The following is a 22,642-nucleotide window of genomic DNA, read 5'->3' on the forward strand; positions in this document are numbered from 1 at the left end:
CTCGGCCCGCAGGCCTCCTGGTGCCCGGGCCTCCTGCCCGCAGAGGCTCTACTGGCCTCGGCCCAGGCGTCCTCCACCCTCCACGCGGCGGCGGACCCGGTTACAGCCATCAAACCCCGCCGGGGCCAGGAAACTACGGGAAACCCTGCGCGACCCTCGGCGTCCCCTTTAGTTTGGGCGGAACGCGGGCCGAGGCCGAGCTGCCCCCACACTTGGGGAAAAAAAACGCAACCATCAGGATTCTGGGGGCTCAGCAGCTGCTGCTCGGATCCGACAGAGCCGAGGCGCGGAGGCCGCCGAGGCCCAGAAACGGTTCCCTCAGAGACAAAAGCCGCATCCCCGCCGGGCCGCGCGACGCCGGTGGACCCCACGCCAGCGCCTGGGCGGCGGCATCGCCCCTTTAAGCGGCGCGCGGCCGGGACTGGCTGAGCGGGAGAGGCGGGGCGCCGAGCGTCGACGTCACGGCCCGCCCCACTCGCTATATATCGCGGCGTCGGCTGCCGCGCAGACCGCGGCCGAGTGCGAGCGGGGAGCGCAGTCGGAGAGAGGCGGCCAGCGAGTGGCGAGGCGCCTGCGCGGTGTCCGGGCCCCTGAGCCCGCGGCGCTGAGCCAGCCGGGACGGACATGCGCGGGAGGGCGCCGTGGGGCAGCCGCGGCTCCGCAGGGGTAAGGGGCCTGCGGGCCGGGGGTGGGGTGGGGTGGGGGGAGCGGCGCCGCTCCGCGTCCGCGCCCCTGCCGGGCCCCTGCGCCGGGCTGCGGGCGACTCCCGACGCTGGGCGGGTCCCCGGGGCGCGGAGAGGGTCGCCGCGACGCGGAGTCTCCCGGGACGGACGGACAGACGAACGGACGGGGCGTCGGGGGGAGGGGCCGGTTCGGGGGCGCTGCGCGGGGGCCTGGGCTTCGGGAGCGGCCGGCCGGGGTCCTGCGCCCGTGAGGCTGGCGGCGGCCTCAGCGTCCTCCCTTCCACAATGGGGCTGCGCTGCCCCGGCGCGCACCGTGCGTCCGTCAGCCCCGTCCCGAAGGTTGTGCTGGGGGATGGCCGGCCCGCGGTCCCTCTGCTCGGTCCCTCGGCGACGGCGGTCGTCCCCGGTTAGGGTCCTTGAATTCCACGGAGTAGTTCCGAGCCCCTCTTACTCTTGTCTCTCAGAAACGCGATCTTTTGGTCGGAACGTCCTAAATACTGTTTCCGAAGGAATTGGAACTGCAGAATTCTGTGTTCGGAACGTGACTGCTTATTGGGTGTTTTCTCGTGTGTAGGTGCGTGTGTATTTCTATGTATATCACAGCCTCGTACGAATTAGATGACTTCTTAACCATGATTGGTGCTGTATTGGTGCTTGCAAAGTCTTTATTGGGATTTCGTCATGGCTTGAAAGGAACCAGTCTCTTACCTGATAAAAAAATATGAATAGATTGTTAGTCATAAACTTAAGTGCAGTCAGAATAGACTGTAGCTTTAAAAGAGATGTGTTGGTGACTTTAGGTACACCTGCAACACAGGTAGGGCCGGACTGGTTTCTAAGCAACTGTCAGAGGTGAAGAAAGGTGAGGTTAAAATGCCTTTTTTCTTCCCCTGAAGAACAGTATTCCGCACGGTTTTCAGCTTTTATAAATCTGTAAGAATGCAAAGGGTATGTGTTTGTTGGGATACTGAAACATTCACCATACCACGTCTGTTTTTCCCCCCCATTTCTGTAATCACACAGTTTTCAGCAAAGTTTTACTTAAACAGACCAAAGACAGGAGGCCAGGTACCAATTTCAGCAATGGGCCAAATTTTGCAAAGACAGAATAAAAGTTGGCTTAATTGTGCTATGACTGGTTACCGGTATGTACTGCTATCTTTTCCAGATATTTGCAGATTTGAAGAGAAATACATACAGCTTTTAGCCTGAACTTCAGATGCCATTTGTCGGTTTCTTCACTTCACACAGAGGTTTATTTTCAGCTGCATGTCTCAGTGGATACTGGCTAATAAGTGATAGAGGTCCTGGGCTAACAGTATATAACCTGACGTATATTAGATTGTGAACTCCTTAAGGGCAGGAACTCTTCCTTGTAAGCTTCTGTCTTGCGCAGCCTTGCACACAGTTGATGGTTGGTAAATAATGGCATGGAAGCATATTTTACATCTTAAAGCTCAGCAGGATTGGATCAGTCACTGATAAGGGTGGAAAGCAAATCTTTTTTTATGGCTGTTATGGAATGTCTAAATTATTCATATTTTCGACAGATACGTAAAATTACTGTTTCAGTGAATTGTTTCTCCTCCTTTCAGTCCACAATAGCTACTGGTCACTCTTTCTGTGAGATTTAATTATACTGTAGACTTGGGTTTTTGTTTGGAAATAACTCTTAACTGCTGCTCCTCAGAAGCTGAACGGGATAATACTCCCTTTCAGCTAATACTAATGGTAGCTTTTAAAAGCAAGTTGCCTAAATTACAGGTACAATCTAACGTGCTTGAAACTGACCTGAATGTCTGCATACCATCAGGTTGCTTTAGAAAGGTGAGCAGAGGAGGGGAAGGTGGTGCCAAGGGTAATTCCAGGAATTTGAATGTCATCAGCTCCCTCTGCCAGAGAAACAGCTCTGCTTTTAATCTCAATAAATTTGAATTGGTACCTCATCATCAGGGTTCCTTTTGCATCTTTTGGTGCTGGTGTTTGGCCATGCTTCATAAACGCTAAGGAATAACCTACTGGATACTAGATAAACAACATCCAGCTGTCCCCGCACAGCATAAACACATGCTCTGTAAAGGTGGATAAAACTGGTGAGTTCACGGTTCTGAATGTTAGTTATTAGCATAATAGAGAAATTTGCTTTAAGATAGGGAAAAGTTAGTGTGGGACTCAGACTTCAGAAGGGGAAAAGGATTCTGCAATTTGGAATCATTGTTGATAACTTTAACCCAATTCCTCCTACTGTCAAATGGGGCAGTATTACTAAGAGGTGAATCTTCCAGGCCTCAGTGAATGCATTTGTAAAATATGGGGCTCTGGCTGCATGAGTTTTACTCCTTTTCCGCTCCACAGTGCCGTGGTTCAGCATTTCAGGGGAAGCAGTAGGTGGGTAAGGATGAGAAGACATTGATGCTCTTCTTGAAGACCCACAGGATATGAAACCTGTCCAGGTACAGATTATTTAAAATAATCTGTATTTTATTCCCTCTGAGTGGAATGCTCTTCTGATTCTTCTCATGGCTGCCTCCTTTTCGTCGTTAAATTTCAGTTTAAAAAAGTCACCTCGGGGAGGTCTGCCCTAACTACCCTTGTCAGTCCGGCCTCCCCACTCTGTCCTGGGGGAAGTTATCACAATCTGAAATTGCTTCTTGTCTCCTCATTAAGTTGAGGCTTTCTCAGGCAGCAGCTGCGTCTCTTTCACTACCATAGGACCTACCCCAGAGTAAGCACTTGAGAACCGTTTGTGGAAATAACCCATCCTTGCCCTCTAAGAATTTGTGGGTGAAACCCTGTGCACGGAGCTCCAGTTCCCATCTCTGCAATGGGCTTGCACTGAGGTCTTGAGCATTTCGCTTGGCCATCCCTGCTTCAGTTTTCCTACTGATACATAAGAACATTAGAGAAGTGAGGTTCGGGCGCCTGGGTGGCTCAGTCAGTCAAGTGTCTGACTCCTGATTTCGGGGTCAGGAGATCGAGTCTCCCCCTCCCCTCGGGCTCCACGCTCAGCAGCGGGGAGGCTGCTTGAGATTCTCTCTCCCCCTCTGCCCCGCCCCTTCCTCATGCTCTCTTTCTGTCTCTAAAATAAATAAAATCTTTTTTTTAAAAAACAAAAAGGAAAAGAAAGAAGTGAGGTTTTTGCCTAGAATGAAGAGACAGTGGGGAGGGCAGGAGTGGAGGTGTGGCAGGGGCTGCTGGGTCAGAGCAGAGGAGCCCCGCCGGCCTTTGTGCTCACAGGACATGTTCGGCCTCACATCCTCATCTGCAAAACGCAGAGTGTTATCCCGGCCTTTGTGCTCACAGGACATGTTCGGCCTCACATCCTCATCTGCAAAACGCAGAGTGTTATCCCCGCCCCCTCTTAGAGGGGTGGGGGGGGTCAGGTGAGATGCCGTGTCAGAAAGTGCTTTGCAATTTGTAGAGTGCTTTACAAGTGCAAGATACTCTACTATTAGGTTCCAGACTTGAAAATGGATCCTCATTGTAACACCATTGCCAGGATCCATGCTGCGAGGTTGAGGCCCGCTGGGTGTATGTGGGGACCCCTTTTATGGGTGAAGACCGACATGCGTGATACCCAGCATCATGTTGTAACGGGTTGTGTAACGGTGCGCTGCCAGTGTATTCTCAAAGATTGAGGGCTTCGAAAGAATTGCTTGAAGTAGTCACAGAATATAAAATTGACACCTTAACCCACCCTTCCAGAGGATACATAGGCCAAATCTGCAATTAATAACTTTCACAGGAGGATCTGAAGGAGTTGAAGTAAAACAGGAACTTTCATAGTCTAAGGTTACCCCAAAAAAACTATTTCCAAGCAGCAAATCCCCAGAAAAGTCTGTCTGAGCCACACTTAAACACAAGCCTTGTAGTGGGTCAGAGCTTACTCCCAGTTAGGAGCCTGAGGGGCTCGGAGAGGCCGGGTGGTGTGGTGAGAGCCTGGCTTAAAGTCTCTAGCACCCACCATTGACCTGGGACAAGTGACTTAACTTGGTGTGCCTCCGGTCCCTCATCTGTAAATGAGGGTCATAATAGTAACCCGCCCCACAGGGTTGTTAAGAGGATTAAATAAATTATACATATAAATCACTTAGAACAATGCTTGTCGGATAAGTTTCCAAGAATTAGTTTATTTTTTTGTACAGGTTTTACGTTCCTTGTAACAATCTGGAGTTACCCATTGGGTGACTCCAGTGCTCATTAAGTAAATTTCAAGTTTTAAAGACTCCCTTCCCATCATTGGACCATTGTGCTCCTTGTCGTTAAGATTAGAATAGAACCCACATATTTTTTCCATTTGGAAATCTATTATGTGTATGTCTAAAAGGAATGATGTTTTCCCGTCCCGTGTGTGTGTGTTGCTACTGATGCTAGCATCTGTAGGAACAGCACAAAGGACAAGAGACTGCATCCCCGCTGTGGTACACTTCTGCCCCTGCACGAAGGCCGTGTAGGACACCAAGTGAATCAAAAGGCTATTGATGACGATGGCTATGGAACGAATAGGTTTTTTGTTAGTTTGCCATTTCTTAAAGTACTCAGCTAGAAAATACTCTGAATTATTCAAGAAATTATGTCACTCAGCTTTGCTTTTGACAGGCTGAAGATAAATTATTTTCCTTATTGCCTCAGTTTTTACCACCTACAAGTGGGCCCTTATGTGGCCTGCTGAAGGGAGGATGGATGCTGCTTGGGACAAAATGTCCATCCTCACCCCGCAGAGCTGCGTTGCCGGGGGTCCCGAAGCCGTCACGTTGACCTTGAATTCATGCAGGAGCATTTCAGTGACTTAATATAAAAGGTGAAGTCCTCTATGCTTTTTACTCTGAAGGCTATTTATGCTTCCTCTGGTAGCAGGGGGAGTGTGAAGGACATTCCTGCCCGCCTCGCCCTTCACTCCCTACCCCCAGAGCATGGTCTGTTAACAGTGAAATCTGAGAAGAACCCTGAATTAGGGCTTTTGATTGTGAAGAGTCCTTTGCTCAGTAAGTAAACTTCGGTCATGCAACACTGGGTGTGATAGACACTGAATGTGTTACCTGAATGTGAGTGTTACGTCATGTGTTCTTCTTGTGTTTTTTTTTTTTTTTTTTTTTTAAAGATTTTACTTATTTGACAGAGAGAGACACAGCGAGAGAGGGAACACAAGCAGGGGGAGTGGGAGAGGGAGAAGCAGGCTTCCCGCGGAGCAGGGAGCCCGATGCGGGGCTCGATCCCAGGACCCTGGGACCATGACCCGAGCTGAAGGCAGACGCGTAACGACTGAGCCACCCAGGCGCCCTCTCGTGTTCTTAGTAAAAGTTAAAATTCGGTAAAACAGCCACACTCAGTGTTCAGTGTGTCGAATAGCTTGGCTGCCAGTGCTTTAGACACTAACACAATAAAAATGATGGGATTTTGTTTTGTTTTTAATATTCTCAAAGGTGATTACTTTAGGCACTTTAAGACTGAAGATAAACATGCAGATGGTGGTTTATGTGGGGAGAATCTAAAACCATGGAATTAAAAAGAAAATTTTTTTTTAAATAAAAAATAAAATCATGGAATTTGTCACGTTCCGAAATCAGTTTCTTTTTACAAATCTTGGCTTTGAATAGGATTATCTTCTGTCTCTATCGGTAAGGAAATAGTCATGTAGGTAGTTGTTAAATAAGGTTGAAAAGACCATTTATCACCCTGAATAAACAGAAATCAGGTTCTAAAACCAGATTGAAAGAAGGAAATTACATCACACTTTTAAATAAGGAAGCGCTGGGCAGAACTGGATGAGTTGTATGACAAAAATGTGCCCCTCCTCCTCTTGTGGATTGCTTTTGAGATTTATTAATGAGATCTGCTGGAAGGTAAGCACATCTAGGTTACTGTCTTAAGGTAGCCTGGTTTAAAAAAAAAAAAGTTTCAAAGTGACTTTCCTCATTCTAAAGGCATGTGATTTCACCTTAATAAAGCATCTATGGTATGCTTTTTGGGGTAGCCTTTTTTGTTTTCTTTAAGGAAAGTGACCTTAAATTTAGCCACAAAAACAGTAGGTGCAGAAGGAACAGTGTGGAAGAGAGGGTGAAATTCATTATTTTCAGAAAGCTCTCCCCTGGTTGCTTAAGTGAATGTACAGTAATAGAAACCAATTTAGAAAGTTACACGGTTAACCACTTAAGCTTAGAGTTTTTACCCAGTCTGCAAACTGTCCACTTTAGATCTTGGAAAGGAATGTAATGGAAAATCCTTTGCCTGCTATTTACCTAAACTTGTCACATTATCATCGGGATGTGTCCACCCACATTAGGTTTATCCCTTAGTTCTTCACTGATTTACAGGACACGTGAGTCTGTCATGTCATTACTTTTTTTAAAAGTGAGAGGAGTATTTTCTCAGTATCTGGTTAGTAAATATCAGAAGCGAATGATGCCAGGATCTACACGGTAGGGGAGGAAAAGAAGGCCTGTCCCAAAAAATTTGGAGGATGGGCAAGAAATCGGGGCACAGCACGAAATAACCCAAGAACATGGGGACCCGCGCTGGCTTTTCAGCAGGGAGCCAGGTAGTGGACAAGGTGGTGTGACAGATGGCCTCCAAGGAAAAGGTGCATTCTAACAGAGATGAGGGGGAAAGAGAAGGAAGAGCTTGAAGAAGGTGGATCAGGGCCTGCCTTGTTAGAGAGGCCTTAAGGCCAGCCTGTAGAGCTTTTCTTTAGAAGCGTTTGAAGATTTTTGAGCAGTGGAAGATCTGAATTTGCACTGCAGTTCAGGAATATGGATCTGGTACTGGTGTGTAGGGCAGCTTAGGTATTTTCAGACCCAGGGCAGAGCGGTGCCCATGAACGGAAGGAAGAGAGGTTTGAGAAGCAGTGTAGAAATAGGCTATGGAACTGGGCGATTGAATGTGCATCTGTCGCAACTCAGGTTATTAAAGATGGTGCCTGTAGGAGAAGTGGGATCTTCGCAGACCCTGAACTGGTTTGGGAAGGGGGAGGCGGTGTGAAGTAAGTGACAGGAGTTTGGATTGTAGCATTGCAGATACCAGAGGGCCATCCAAGTGGAAAGATAATCACCAGACAATAGGAAATGCAAAGTGAAAGCTTGAGCCAGGGCTGGAGTGGAGACTCAGGAGATTGAGGAGCTGTCTACGCAGAGGTGAAGCCATAGAAGTGGATCCAAACTCAAGGAGCGGGGTGGGGAAGGGGACGTTGCAAGGAGAGCAAATCGGAGGACAGCAGCAAGAAACAGATGGTTTTAGGGGATATTATTTTTTGTCTTGAAGTTTTCAAAAAAATTGAGGTTAGTAGGAAACAGTTCCCATCTGGGATTGGTATTTAACTGCATTTTTTTTTTTAAAGATTTTATTTATTTATTTGACAGAGAGAGACACAGCAAGAGAGTGAGAACACAAGCAGGGGGAGTGGGAGAGGGAGAAGCAGGCTTCCCGCCGAGCAGGGAGCCCATGTGGGGCTCCATCCCCAGAGCCTGGGATCATGACCTGAGCCGAAGGCAGACCCTTAACAACTGAGCCATCCAGGCGCCCCTTAACTGCATTTTTGACACACTGAAAAGGCCAAAGATTAGTTGATGAATTTTGGGGAAGTTCTTTTGCCCAAGGTCATTCCGATCCTGTTTGACATCATGCTGCCTGGGTCCACATTCGCTCTCATAGTTTGCATTTCATAACAATGCCATCTTGTGCTGAGAGATACTGACTGACTTCCCCACATAGGGCTGTTTTGCAGTTGGTTTCCTAATGAATTGTCAGGTAGAGCTGGCTTTACGGTTTACACAGAAACAACATTTGAAACCCTGCAGCATTAGTGAAATTTCACTGGAGTGGTGGGTTTCTTTTTAACTTGAGGTTGGCCGGGTTGATTCTCCTTCCCCCCCCCCCCCCCCCCCCGCCCCAAGAGGGTACACACTGCAGACTTGGGGCGTTTTGAGAGAGGCGTGGAAGAGTTGCAGGTGGCTTCCTGCCTCAGCTGGCATTCCCAGGAACACGCCAAAAACGTTTGCTTCCAAACCTACGGCAGGTCCCCCTCCCTGAGCCTATAGTTGGAAGTTATTTTCCAGAAGAGAATATGCAGTTATGTTTCCCTCCTCGGCTTCTCCCATGCAAGCAAGTAGGAAGTTCGGACAGTTTCATAACACGTCCCATTCACAATTCCCCATTGAGATGTAGAGGCAGGTCACCTTCTATGAATACACAAAGACACTATTGTGGTCAGAAGTGAGCTGGCTTAGTGAACACAATTCTTTTTATACTAAAAAAAATTTTTTTTCTGAAGAAAGCTAACAAGTAGGTGATGGAAACAATGAATAAAAAATAACTTTCTAGAATGCATACATAATTTTAAGGGGCCACCGAAATGTGAGTTTAGAATTCCGAGGCCATTCCAGCAGAGGCGATAGTTACACAATCATTCTGTTGAAAGCTAAGATTTCGATGGCATTAGGAGGCTGACACGCAGTAATGACGAGGAGCACTTGCTGGCCTGCAGACAGGTGGGGGTTGGGCCTCCAGAATCCCCCGCAGCATTTTTCTGTAATCTGGATGAGCGATCTCCAAACGTGTGCTTTCAAACTACTTAAATACCATATTCTCCTTCCTAGCTTGGCTTTTCGTTTTTTTACATCACCACAGATACTTTCCCTGTGGTCTTGCCCGTGCTTGTAGGGTGCTGGGGGGTGGGGCGCCACATACCACCAGGCCAGGTACCCGGAGGGGGTGCCGAGCAGTGTGTTCTAAAAATGTTTTGGGTTTTTGGTTTTTTGTTTTTAATTTTCTGTAGCTTTCCTTAATCCAGGTAAAGTAAAAACACGTGGGTTTCTTCTCAAACGTCTGAAGACCAGAAATAAAAAATAAAGACATCTCCCAATAACTTAAGATTTCTAAAATGGTGGGGTTTCTTTCCCCTGTTCTTCATCATTTATCGTTGAGAGACTGATCACAGGAGAACGCTTGACTGTTTGAAATAATATTTGACACCTATTTACGTCTCTGCCTCATGGATCAGAGGCAGCTGACTTTGGGAGAGTAAAAAGCCAGGATCACTAATGGTCTGTCTTCGCTTTATCACTGAAACGTTGCTGTTTTTGCATGAAAAACAAACAGTAAGCACTTGGCAGAGTGTTGTTTAGATCTGTAGCTAAAAAAAAGACCCCGTGCTGGATTCACGGCATACGTTCAGTTGATCCTGATGGTGGTGGTAATGAGATGGTAGCTTATAGTCGTTCATTCAGCACGCGCTCAGTCCTTGAGCCCTTGCTGTGTTTCAGGTAGTGACGATTCATGATTGGGACCTAGCCTCTTTCCTGGACTCCCAGTTTAGTGGGTGACAGATCTGTCCATAAAACAGATGACCTCTGTACCCCCTCCCCCATCCCCCAGCATGCATGTCTCCTCTGTGTCGCCTCCCAGTCCTCAGCACACCGCCTGGCCCTGGGTGGCTGCGCGCATGCTTGGGGAGAGCGTGAGGGAGCGTTAGGAAGCATCTGTGCTCATCCCAGAAGGGGTCAGTGTTACACAGAGAGTTGACAGATCATGTCCTGGTGTCTGAAAGAAGAAAAGCTTCAGCTTAACACTAAGGAGGCGTGAAGGTTCAAAGAAAGCGGAGATGGATGCTAATGAACACCTCTAGCCACAAGGTGTGGGCGGAGCTGCTGGTTGACCCCAGATGCAGACCGTCTGATGAGGGAGAGGGTCCTCGCGCTGGGCAACTACTAGATTAAGAAAAGGGCACTTACTTTAGCCTTTGTCGTCTTGTGCCTTGCAGGGAGGCATGAATCACGAGGCACTTCGTACAGGAGAATGTGAAGAATGTGCCTTTAAGTTTGTCTTTCAAAGGGAGGAGGAAGCTGTCCATGCCCCTGCTGAAGCCCGCAACCGTGCAGAACTTGATTTTTACAGAATAATGGAAATTGGGATCTTCATATCTATTTCTTTATTCTCAAATAGGTGGTAACTGGAGAATTTGTCCTCCCAGGGCCAACCCTGAACTACAGAATCCAAACAAATGCTAGGCCCTGGGGTGATCCCCTGCCAGCGTATGATCTCCTGTTCCGTTGAAGCGTTGGGTTCTAGTGAATGTTGGTTCTGCAGGTCTGAGTACAGTAATCTGTGAAATGACCCTATTGGCTTGGGGGACCGGGAGCTCCTTGCCCACTACGGCCACACTCTGGAAGGTCGATTCATAGGAGGCTAGAGAACTGTGTGCACTTTGGCAAGTGAGCAGGATTTGTCAGGCCGCAGTGGGAGATCTGCTTTTGCTCGCCGTGGATTATTCCTTACTTTGCCGAAAACATCTAAGAGCTTTGATTAGTATCCAACCCCCCCCCCAAAAAAATTGTTCTCAGTGTCTATGTTTTAAGTACCGTCATGAGAAGTAAGGATGAGTTCATGCCAAAAGTTCGGGATCAAGTGAACGTTCTATAACTAAAGTTTTCTGTCCCACATCCCCCCAAGTTCTCTGGTATTAGCTCTGTGTGGGTATTTCTGAATTGTTTATTCTCTCATCTCTTCTCCGCCCCTCCCCCCCCAACAGGGAATGCAAGCTACTGGTTGACAACAGATCCCTAGGCCTCACAAGTGTGGAGACCTCCCAGAGTAAGACACCATGTCCACGGCAGGAGTTGCTGCTCAGGAGATTAGAGTCCCATTAAAAACTGGATTTCTGCATGATGGCCAAGCCATGAGGACCGCGAGGACCTGCTGGGGCGGCCGCAGTGAGTTTGAAAAGTAAGCGCAGGACAGAATGGCCCTGAGATCTCCAGGCCCGTCATGTTAAAATGAGATGGAGAATAGGTTGGCTCCTTGTTTATGACCAAAATGTTTTTCCTTTCCTTTCAGTCACTTTTTGAACATTGACCCAATCACCATGGCCTACAGCCTCAACTCTACGGCTCAGGAGCACCTAACATCTCTTGGTATGTGTCCGGAAATCCAAGCGGGGCTAGTGTTTGAGGAGCCAGTTGGCCGTGGGGATGGGGATGGCCCCGGCTGGTCCTGGCTGGTCCTCCGGCACCCTGCTGAAGTGAGGAAGCCACCTGAGCCGTTCCCAGCAGGAGCCTGACCCCTGGTGGCAGCAGGTTCTGAAGAGAACCGTGCCCGGCTCTCGAGCCACCCTGCCCTCATCCTGAGTCACCGATGCCCGGAAGAGACCTAGTTGTGGAAGTGTGATCTCTCATAGTCAGTGAATTCTGATCCCAGCTCTGATCCGCATTTAACTTGTAGGGACCTCGGGTGAGATCTCATCTCTCTTACGAGTATCGGGTATGCATCCGAGGGAGATCAAGTAGTGTCCATGTGGCTAAAATACTTAGGAAGGTGTGTGATGGGCCGCCTGGCACTTCAGACGTGGGCACTGTGTTGCTTAGATTTTTGTCAGGAGCATTTAGCACATTGCAAGCAGGTCACAACTCTCCTGACGTCACGTTGGCACTAACGGTGCGGGCCCGGTGTCGCCTCACTCACACCCTGCCCGCCTCGTGTCGCCGCATCTCTTCCCCGGCCGGCCTGGTGTGGTGCGGTTGTCACGGAAATCATACGCTGCTCGTCGTCTGCAAATTTTGCACATGTCACAGAACCTGCCGAGATGTGTGGGCGTGCACCGCACACATGTCCGAGGGAGATGGAAGAGATAACTTGTTCTTTGAACCAGATCATGTGCATTAGCTATCTTCTGGCCCCTAATTACACCTGTGGCTGTCCCCTGGGTGTTCTCAGGGCGGCAGCCGTCAGGTGTGAGCTGCCTTAGCAGAGAGCCGTGGGCGCCCGGGTAGCCGGGCTCGGCCTCAAGTGGCTGGGGGAGAGCGCTGTGCACACGCGCAGGCCTTTTACTCACCCCTCTCGTTCATTCTAGGGCACGCGGCGACATCTGGTCCGAAGAACGGCAGCCACTTTGCAGAAAACGGCCCCGCTCAGAAGCCCAGCCTGGCCCCTCTTATCATTCCCCCGGGCGAAGACTCGGGGCAGCGTGAAGAGGAGCGAGTCGTGTGTGGTTTTAAGAAACTGTCAGTGAACGGGGTCTGTGCTTCTCCTCCTCCGCTCACCCCCATAAAGAACCCCCCGTCCCCCTTCCCCTGCGCGGCTGTCTGTGAGCGGGGCTCCAGGCCCCTCCCGCCACTGCCCATCTCAGAAGACCTCTCTCTGGACGAGACAGACTGCGAGGTAGAATTCCTCACCAGCTCAGACACGGACTTCCTCTTAGAAGACTGTACGCTCTCTGGCTTCAAATATGATGTTCCCGGCAGGCGAAGCTTCCGTGGGTGTGGACAGATCAACTACGCGTATTTCGATACCCCGGCTGTCTCTGCAGCAGATCTCAGCCAGGCCCCTGACCAAAATGGAGGGGTGCAGAATTCTAATCCTCCTCCACCGCAGACCCACCGAAGACTAAGAAGGTCTCATTCAGGACCAGCTGGATCCTTTAATAAGCCAGCCATAAGGATATCCAGCTACATACACAGAGCTTCTCCGAACTCCGATGAAGACAAACCTGAGGTGCCCCCCAGGGTCCCCATACCTCCGAGGCCAGTGAAGCCAGATTATAGAAGGTGGTCAGCAGAAGTTACTTCGAGCACCTACAGTGATGAAGATAGGCCTCCCAAAGTACCACCCAGAGAACCTTTATCCCGGAGTAACTCCCGCACACCCAGCCCCAAAAGCCTCCCGTCTTACCTCAATGGGGTCATGCCCCCTACGCAGAGCTTTGCCCCTGATCCCAAGTACGTCAGCAGCAAAGCCCTGCAAAGACAGAACAGCGAAGGATCTGCCAGTAAGGTTCCTTGCATTCTGCCCATTATTGAAAATGGGAAGAAGGTTAGCTCGACACATTATTACCTACTACCTGAGAGACCACCGTACCTGGACAAATACGAAAAGTTCTTTCGGGAAGCAGAAGAAACAAACTCAAGCACCCAAACCCAGCCCCTGTGTGCTGACCGCAGTACCGTCTCAGGCGCAGACAAGCTGGACTCGAAAACAAAACTGGATCCAGGCGGCCATGTGAAGCGCAAACATCTGTCCTATGTGGTTTCTCCTTAGGCTCTGGGGTCGCGCGGTTCAGCAGGGGCTCCCTGGGAGCAAATGGTCCTCAGGCCACTTCCCCATTCGGTTGCAGTTCACAGGGAAATGTTTCAGATTGCAGCATAAAAGAGTCGAACCCTCCATGTTAGCGAGAGAGAGGGCCAGCAGCCGTGGGGCGCGCTCGTGCTGAGAAGCCCTGATTTTGTTGGCGTTGGAGAAAAGTCTGTTTCAGCCCGGAATGTAAAGCTGTGCAGGTGGGGAGGGAAGGCTGGGGAACCTCTGACATGTGTATACGTTAGAGACCTGTAGAAGCCTGTGGGGCAACCTCAGGCCGTAGTCGCAGGGTAACCAGTTAGTTGCTACCTTAGAGTAACATGTATTCAGAATGATAATACAAGCTGGAGGACGACTCCTGACCGAAAATTGAGCAAATGGAAGAAAACACAGTATTGTTTAGATCGGAATCATAAAACAAAACAAAAAACCCGTTTTTGCTTAGTTGGAAAGGGTCTGGCTCTCGGGCCCATGAAGTTCTTCTGTCTCCTTTATTTCTGCAAGCAGTCTGTGCCCCCAGGGGCAGGGCGCACGTCCGTCTGTCCGTCCGTCCCGTGGCTCCACCTGCCCAGTTCACAAATCTCCCCGAGGCCTGGGTCCCTCCAGGTTTTGCCTCCTGCTCTGATGAGGGGAGGTTGGCAGTGCGCTGGGCAGCCGGCTTCCCCCCTGTGCACGCGTGTCTCACACCTCGAGAAGTGAGAAGATCCCAGAACCCGTAAGCCATTTTTCCTGACGATTCTGCTCCGTTCTGCCCGCTAACATGGCCCGTTGTGGTGCAGGCCTCGCAGCCGCAATGGGAGGGCACGTTCGACTCCCGCGGGAAAGCAGACCGTTCGCCCGTGTTCGTGATGTCAGTTCTACGCAATCGAGAAACAGCCGTGTGACTGAGAGTCACTGGGGGGCGTGTGTTGTGTTTTTGTGTTGGGTTTTTTTGGGTTTTTTTGTTTTGTTTTGTTTTTAGACTGTATTAATAAACAAATACAACACAAGCTGGCCTTGTGTTGCTGGTTCCTATTCAGTATTTCCCGGGGATTGTTTGCTTTTTAAGTAAAACACTTCTGACCAATAGAGCAGTATGTCTTAATAGCACAGGTCACATCAGCATCTTCCTGCTTTTGAGACTCTCCCGGCTGGCTGCTTCACCTGGATTCAGTGAGACCCACAGCATGCGCTGGGGTTTCCACGTGCTTCGATGTATGGATCTTGTATAGATAAGCACAAAGGAGAAGGTGCTCACTAACAGAGGTACATTACTACAATGTTCTCTTAACAGTTAAACAAGCTGTTTACAGTTTAAACTGCTGAATGATATTATTTGAGCTATTTAAAGCTTATATTTTAGTATGAACTAAATGAAGGGTAAGACATGCTTTAGAAAAATGCACTGATTTCTGCATTATGTGTACAGTGTTGGACAAAGGATTTTATTCATTTTTGTTGCATTATTTTGAATATTGTCTTTTCATTTTAATAAAGTTATAATACTATTTATGACACCGTTAACAATGTTTCTTGCCTAAGCTCTTCTAAAAGTTGATGTCTCAAGTACGTTGACAAGCATTGCCATCTCTAACCACAAGGGAAGATTTTTGACAGCTTCCTAAATGCTTGAAGTTTACTGTCATTCCCTAAAATAAAAGTAATTTGAGCGATTGATACTGAATCTTAACACATGCACAGTGAAAGCGGGCTCTTTGTTTTCACCTTTAACAGTTGAGAGAAGGGACCTGAACTGATGCTGGGGTGTTACTGTCCAAACCGGTGCCACCTGGAGAGGGGCCCTCCCCTCAGGGGGAGCATATGGAAGAAATCAGCTCTCATACAGGCTTGCTGTGACTGAGTTTCAGGATTAGGTCCGGATTGCTGCGGGCCCTTCAGGAAGCTCTGCTTCTTGTCTGGTGTGAGGCCACCAGAGGAAGCCCAGCCTGCCCAGGCCTCTCACGGGGAGGACAGCCGTGCTCACAGCTTCTGGATGCAGGAGGAAGCCGAGCCGCTGCATGTGAGGGCCCCTCTCCAGCGCCGTGGGGCCCTGTGCTCAGCTCTCCCCTCTCCTGGGCCCTGTGGCCAAAACCCAGCCACTCTCGCCCGTCCACAGGCTCCCAGGCAAGGGTGAAGCTCTCCATGACCTTGACTGAGCCCCTGCATGTGCTTGGTATCCTCCAGAGTCAAGAGGGAGGGCGCGGAGGTCAGTGAGCAGGGCTGGGAGTCCACCTCTACCTCCGCCTGATGATGAGTTGGGGAGGTTCTTCAACATCTCTGCCCTCGGGTAAGATGGGGGCAGGGGCGTCCTGATACCCACGGTAGGGAATTAATCTGTGACAACTGCATATAAACAACTGCAACTGGTCCGCGCATGGACTCTCTCACATACGTGGTCACTGTGCCTTGACAGGTATTATTTCGGACACTTTACAGACGAAGAAATGGGCTTGGGGGAGTGGGTTCCACAGACATTCGCTGGGGAATACCAACCACATTCTAGGTCCTGGGAGGTGAGCATATCCTCTGCCCTCTAGAATTTTTTTTTTTTTTTCAGATTTTGAGAGAGAAAATGAGTGCGTGCATGTGTGTGAGAGGGGGGAGGGGCAGAGGGAGAGAAGCGGACCCCCCGCTGAGCAGGGAGCCCGATGCGGGGCTCCATCCCAGGACCCTGGGACCATGACCTGAGCCGAAGGCAGACGCTTAACCGACTGAGCCACCCAGGCGCCCCTGCCCTCTAGAACTTAAAGCAGCCCCTAATTATGGTTTGTGGTGACGGTGAGCGCCAACAAGGGGTGAACAGTGGGGCTCTACTCTCTAAGGTGATAAAATGCGAAGCGTCGGACTCAAAGCTGAAGGAGGTGGATTGAGTAGGAAAAGCAGACTGACCAAGTTACATGTGAGCCCCTGAGGCTGGAAAGAAAAGGCTGATGTCTTCCATAAGCCAGAAGTTGTGGCAGCAGGAGGATGGACGCTGGGCAAGGTAGGGACCACTCCAAGGTCTCGGTGGGGGAGCAACAGGATCTGATTGTCTTAAAAAGATCACAGTGGCTGTTGCATGGCGCACAGCTTGAAGAGAAGCCAAGGCGGATGCGGGGACGTCGGGACGGCAGGCCTCGGGGCCCGGAGACACAAGGGGACAGGGAAGATGTCAGGACCAGAGACGGAGAGAACTGGCCTTGAGCGGTCCTTCTAGGTAGAAGCAGCAGCTTGGAGACCTCGGGGGGGACGAGCCCAGGGGTGCGTAGCTCTGGCGCCCCCGCCCCCCGTTCCCAGCCTCAGCCCCTGCGTGAGCTCCACCAGCCTCGCAGGGTCCCAGGGTGGTCCCGGACATGGGAATGGAGCGCTCCCACCGCTCCTTACCTGCATCTCATTTTTTGCCTCTTCTTTCCCCCTCCCACTGCCTTTCCTTGTATTTTGGTCAAGACCATCTTTTTTGCTTTCTTGGGTTTGTTCTTGTTGTTTTTTTAAGATTTCTTTTATTTTAGAAAGCGTGCTTGGAGAGAGGAGGGGCAGAGGCAGAGGGAGAGAGAATCTCAAGCAGACTCCCTGCTGAGCACAGAGCCCCAGGTGGGGCTCCATCTCACAACCCCCAGATCGTGACCTGAGCCGAAATCAAGAGTCGGCCACTTAACGGACTGAACCCCCCAGGCACCCCAAACCCATCTTTAATTAGCTCCACATTTGCTTCCCTCTGAATCTTTGCATTTTTCCTTGATTTTGCAAGAATACGCTTTTTCCCTATCTTTTCTTGGCCAACCAAATGCACCTCACCGCGGTGTGAATGCCACGCAACTAAAACGCCGTCTAGAGCACCAGCCCAATCCTCAACCCGCACCTGCAGCCAGAGCCAGTGGAACTCTGGAGAGTTCTCCCGGCCCAGGCCTGCCCAGGCCCACACTCTCAGCTGTTGCTGAGACCAGCAGCAGGGAGAATCAGCGGTTAGCTGCCACTAGATGCACTGCGATTAGGCAGGTACTATCTAGTGACAAAGTACTGTCCTAAAGTCAGGAAATGGGGGCCCCGGTCAACCTCTCACAACCCATGCAAGCTTCCTCGAGCCTGCTGTCCCCTCAACATGAGACCAGGCCCCAGGCAGGCCCAATACCACACAAACCGCAGGGATTTATTATTAGGGACTGTCTCCTGGCAGAGAGCACATGCTAAGGTCAAGAGGACTCATTTGTCAGTCAACTCGAAACGCAGATAATATTAAATGGGAAGTCTTCCCAGGCTGTAATAATCGATCACGTGTTGCCTATCTTTTTTAAATGCCACGTGTTTGTTTGTATGTTGCTCATTTCTCTCCAGGTCTCTAGGGATATCTTAACTATGTAATGAAAAGAACTCTCCTTAAGAGGGTGTCTAGTCGCTGCTAGGGGCCCTGTTCCAAAAAAAGAGGCCAACAGATTCTTCCAGAGCATTTCATAGTTGGAGAAAAGAGAACTGCATCCCTCCGTCTATTGGCTCAAGTACAAAATATATATTAAGTTATTCTCTACCGTAGTTCTTAATTTCATCACCTAATCTGTAGTTTTGAGGTACATGGAGACTTTCTCTTAAAAATGAGCTCCTAGCATGGGTATCTCATACCTTCTTGTTTTGGTTTTTTATTTTGTAGTAATTATAGACTCACAAAAAATTTCAGACTTGCACAGAAAGATGCCCTGGACCCATTACCCAGATTCCCCCAAAGATAACATCTTACAAAATTATAGCCCCTTATCAAAACCAGGAAATGGACATTGTCACAATACTCGTATGTGGTATTTTGTTTAGAAAGAGTTCCTATCAAAATGGACTTGGGTCCCACTTTTTAAAATTAACTTAGAAATTAATTCTGGCATTCTGTTAGGCGTTTTGTAAAAAGCTAATAAAGCTTTAAGAATACATTGCCGTGTAAATATTTATACATTATGCTAATGGTAACTGAGATAAAGCTGATGTGTGTTAACTTTGATCGGCCAAGATTGTCTGCAAGATTAATTTGCATGAGCTCTAGTAAAGCTACTTCTTCAAACCTGGAGGATCCGTGAATGGTTTCCCAGAGCCTTGAGGTGCCACAACTTTGAAATGTGTAACAAAGCAAGAGGTGAACTGAATTTGTAAGCCGGTACTAAAACTTTGAGGTATCCTTGTCTTTAGAAAAAAGTCTGGTGCAAACTACAGTACAGAGACAAGTTTTCTTTGCAGACTAGACCATTTGACAAATGTTCTGGTCCTTCTCCCTGACACATGCGAATCACACACCTTTTAAGAGAAGTTCTGGGGTCTTATTTGGGGGAAAGCAGAGAGGAGAGAGGTGAGGAGGACAGGGAAGAAGGTCCGAATGTGCCTGAACTTGGTGAGCCTTGCCTTTTATTCCTTGTGACTGAGTGAAATAACAAGATGTAGGCATGTCTAAGGCAATTGGAGGGTGTGAATTTTCAAGCTTGCTTTTCCCTTGAATGTATCGCACTTCAAGAACCTTTCTGCCTAAGCCGCAGAGAATCTGTCAGCGGAGCGTGTTTAAACAAGCTCAGCTCCGCTTTCATGTAAGCTACCCAGAACTCAGAGTGGCAAACGTACTTGGTGTGTCTGACTTTTCGTATCTGAAGAAACCCTTCCCATCAGAGCAGCCCTGTAAACTGTCCCTCAATGTCCACTGCCCACTGGCAGCAGAGGGGGTTTAAGGCTGGGGAGGGAGCTGGGGCCGGTCGGAAAGGACTCTTCCAGGTCCTAGTTTCACCTGCTAGAAAGAGAGCTGCTATCAGGCTGTTGGGCTTAAGTGTGCCTCCCCAGTGCGGGCAGCCCTCACCCTGTGATTCCCAAAAACTGCCAGGAACCCTCTGCAGGTCAACCTGTAGCAAGTTCACTAGCACAGCATCCATGACCATGCATAAATCTGCTCCCCACCCCCCCCAACACACACACCAAGTAAAAAGGCCCCGGGGGAGAAGGCAATTTGTTATAACCAGGGGACCAGTCTTTGGGAGTGTTTCTATGTCCTGCAACTTGACTTTGTGCCCTTATGGAGAAAGGCAGCCACTTCAGTCCTGGGAAGTAGCTTTGGATCCATGTCAAATGTCTTAATCACCTGCTTCGTGCATATTTCTTCCTTTTTACAGTCATGAGAGTTGAGCCCAGTGCCTCCCCCCAGGACAGCATGACTTTTGTACCCTCCCCTCTTGTGTAAGGCTGGATGAGTCTGTCTTTCTGGCCTGAGCCCGGAGCAGCCTAAGGCGCCACGGCTCACGGGAAGCTATATTCTGTGTGTGCCCGATTGCCGGCCGCCCTAGTGTGCTTGCATGAACCAGCGTCCTTGTCTACACTGTTTCTGTTTAGGGACCCATCAAAGTTCTCAGCTGAGCAGAAGCTTGGACAGTTCCGTGGCTCAGGGAGGCACAGGCGCCGGCTCACCAGCTCCAAGCTGCAGAGGGAACTCGCGCACCCACAGCAGCCCAGACGCATGATAAGACTTGTCTGCACATCGTCCCAGCCCAGGAGCCTCTAATTACACGTCTGGGGCTTGCAGGAGCCCAGGTGGCCGGGCTCACATGATCCCAGAACTGTGAAGATAGCGCGGGCCGGGTTCTCACTGCCTGCGCAGCCAGGTGGGGGAGGCACCTCGGAGCCCCGTGCGTCATTTCAATACAAATTATAATAACCGCATTCCAAAGACAACAAGAGTTCATTTAACCAGGCAGTTTCTTCTTCCCAAAACATTGCCACAGTTTTATCTTCCCATCTACCTTTTTAGCTGTTCCATCTTCAACCTTGCTCCTGGCCCCTGTCTTGGGACAGCTACTTGGCACCGCAGCAGAATCGGTGTGCAAGAGAGCCCAGCATCAGGTCCCCAGGCCACGTGGTTTGCTCCACACAATGTAGCTCTGGCCCACGGGGTGTCTCGTGTCACGGAATTTGGGGTGATCTAACTTGCAGCGGTCCTTAACAGTATTCACAGCCCCCAGTTATCAGAAACTTGTCACCTGCCAGGCGCTGTGCTGGGCACACCAAGTGTGCGGGTTTTGTGACCTCATCAGGATCAGCCTTAGAACCAAGAGACCCGTCTTGAAAGGAAACACACCTGTCCTGAGCCAAGTGAGAAAGTCACCGTCATCGGGGCCCGGCAGTGGCTCCAAGAGGAAAGCCGCGTGCTGTGGGAGTGTGTAACACAACAGTTGTTGATCCTGTCGTTAATCAGCTGTGTAGGAGGATTTTGAGGACTGCGGCCAGAAATCTGTTTTTGTTTTTTGTTTTTGAAGACACATTTTTTTTCTTCCAAGCTCTGTGGATGCTGAATCAGTCCAATTGTTCCTTTTGCAAGGATCCACACATTTTTAACAGCAATAAATAGATTGCCATTTGTCATCTGGTCATTGATAAGGATCTCATAAAGAAATTGATTTACCCAACTGAAATGCTTATTTGAAATGTTTCTCTCCAAAGCCTTCTCTATGAGTCCGTAGACAACTTCTATCCATGTCGTTTTTTTTCTTAAATCATATTCCTAAGGAGTCTATATATGCATTAATTACAAAAAGTTTTCTGGGTACAGAGTTTTCTCTGAACAGCCTTGGTATAGGCAAAAAGAAGTGTTACCACCCGCCGGCATGCATTATAATTCTGTCCTCGCTTAATCCCCACCCAAATGCCCATTTCCATCTATACAAACTCATATTATTCTTTCTGAATCATACCTAAGTGCCACACCCTGAGTTGCACATAAAACTCGGCCATGTTATTTATACACCAGTGTATACTCACACAGCTGTGGCTGACTTAGAAGTCCACTTATGTTTTTCTGGGATTATTTATCACCTTACTTCTCCATTACTGGGTCTGGGTGGGAAATTCCCTGAAAGGTTTTCTTCTAAAATTTGGTAGCCAAATCTTAAGGGTATATTTTCAGCTCCTTTTCTGGTTACAAATCCTGTTGTTGGCAGGTCTCTTTCCTTTAAGTTTGAACCTCAACTGAGATAAGCTGCACTAATTATTCAGATCAGCATCCTATTTTATAGCTCACAGCCAGGAATGCCCTGTAATAGAGTTGTTTTTTTTTTTTTAAGATTTTTTTATTTATTTGACAGAGAGAGAGACAGCGAGAGAGGGAACACAAGCAGGGGGAGTGGGAGAGGGAGAAGCGGGCCTCCCGCGGAGCAGGGAGCCCGACGCGGGGGGCCTGATCCCAGGAGCCCGGGACCATGACCCGAGCCGAAGGCAGACGCCCAACGACTGAGCCACCCGGGCACCCCTGCCCTGTAATAGAGTTAATGGAGAGTCCGTAGATAGCCTAACACATGGGGGCCTCCTGCCGCCCTGCTCAGCATCTCCTGAAATCTCCTGAAATCAAGGATCAATCTGTAAGTAAAGCACAAAACTTTCTATTGGCATACCAGACTGTTTCAGGAATTCAGGAAAGATACAGAGCAGACAGATGTGATATGATGGAGAAACATGATCAAAGGAAAAGAAAGACTAAAATAGTCATAGGATATGACTTCTATGACGGCCCCTCCAAGAATTCTGAGAAAACTCTGCCTTTATGGATGCAGAACAGGAAGGAGCCCTGGGGCGGGCGTCAGGGTGATTATCTGAGGAACTCCTTCCAGAGTATCTACCAGCCAGCTTCTTCTGCTCTCCCCTTGTGTGAAGCTTTGTCAGTGAGTGTGTGCCTACAAGCTGGGGCACTGGTAGAGCGATACAGCAAGGCCCCCGGTAGCAAGAAATGTTGAGGCCCATCCCAACTACACACTCTGTCTAGAAGCATGGCCCTTCCATTTCCAAGCCCGTGTAGTCAGACCCTGGATCCACAGGCACGAGGGTGGGGATTTTCAAACACAAACACGAGCATAAAATAAAAAATCACCAAGCAGTTGAAGAAAATTAACGTCAAGAAAAGAACACAAGTCATTAACAGAGACCAGCACCCATGCAAACAT

The 22,642-nt window shown here is 49.3% G+C and overlaps 1 protein-coding gene across 1 annotated transcript; it reads left to right on the forward strand.

Annotated features, from left to right (window-relative positions):
- The first annotated feature begins 517 nt into the window (after positions 1-517).
- On the forward strand, positions 518-15,236 carry ERRFI1 (ERBB receptor feedback inhibitor 1). Its single transcript, XM_025856577.2, has 4 exons — positions 518-666; positions 11,206-11,399; positions 11,511-11,587; positions 12,523-15,236. Exons 2-4 carry the CDS (start codon positions 11,278-11,280, stop codon positions 13,704-13,706), a joined length of 1,383 nt encoding a protein of 460 aa, XP_025712362.1. The 5' UTR covers positions 518-666; positions 11,206-11,277; the 3' UTR covers positions 13,707-15,236.
- Positions 15,237-22,642: the final 7,406 nt, after the last annotated feature.

The sequence above is a fragment of the Callorhinus ursinus genome, unplaced genomic scaffold (assembly GCF_003265705.2).
Source record: "Callorhinus ursinus isolate GAN/ISIS: 27379988/994484 unplaced genomic scaffold, GSC_fseal_2.0 scaffold18, whole genome shotgun sequence".
Taxonomy (NCBI): Eukaryota; Metazoa; Chordata; class Mammalia; order Carnivora; family Otariidae; genus Callorhinus; species Callorhinus ursinus.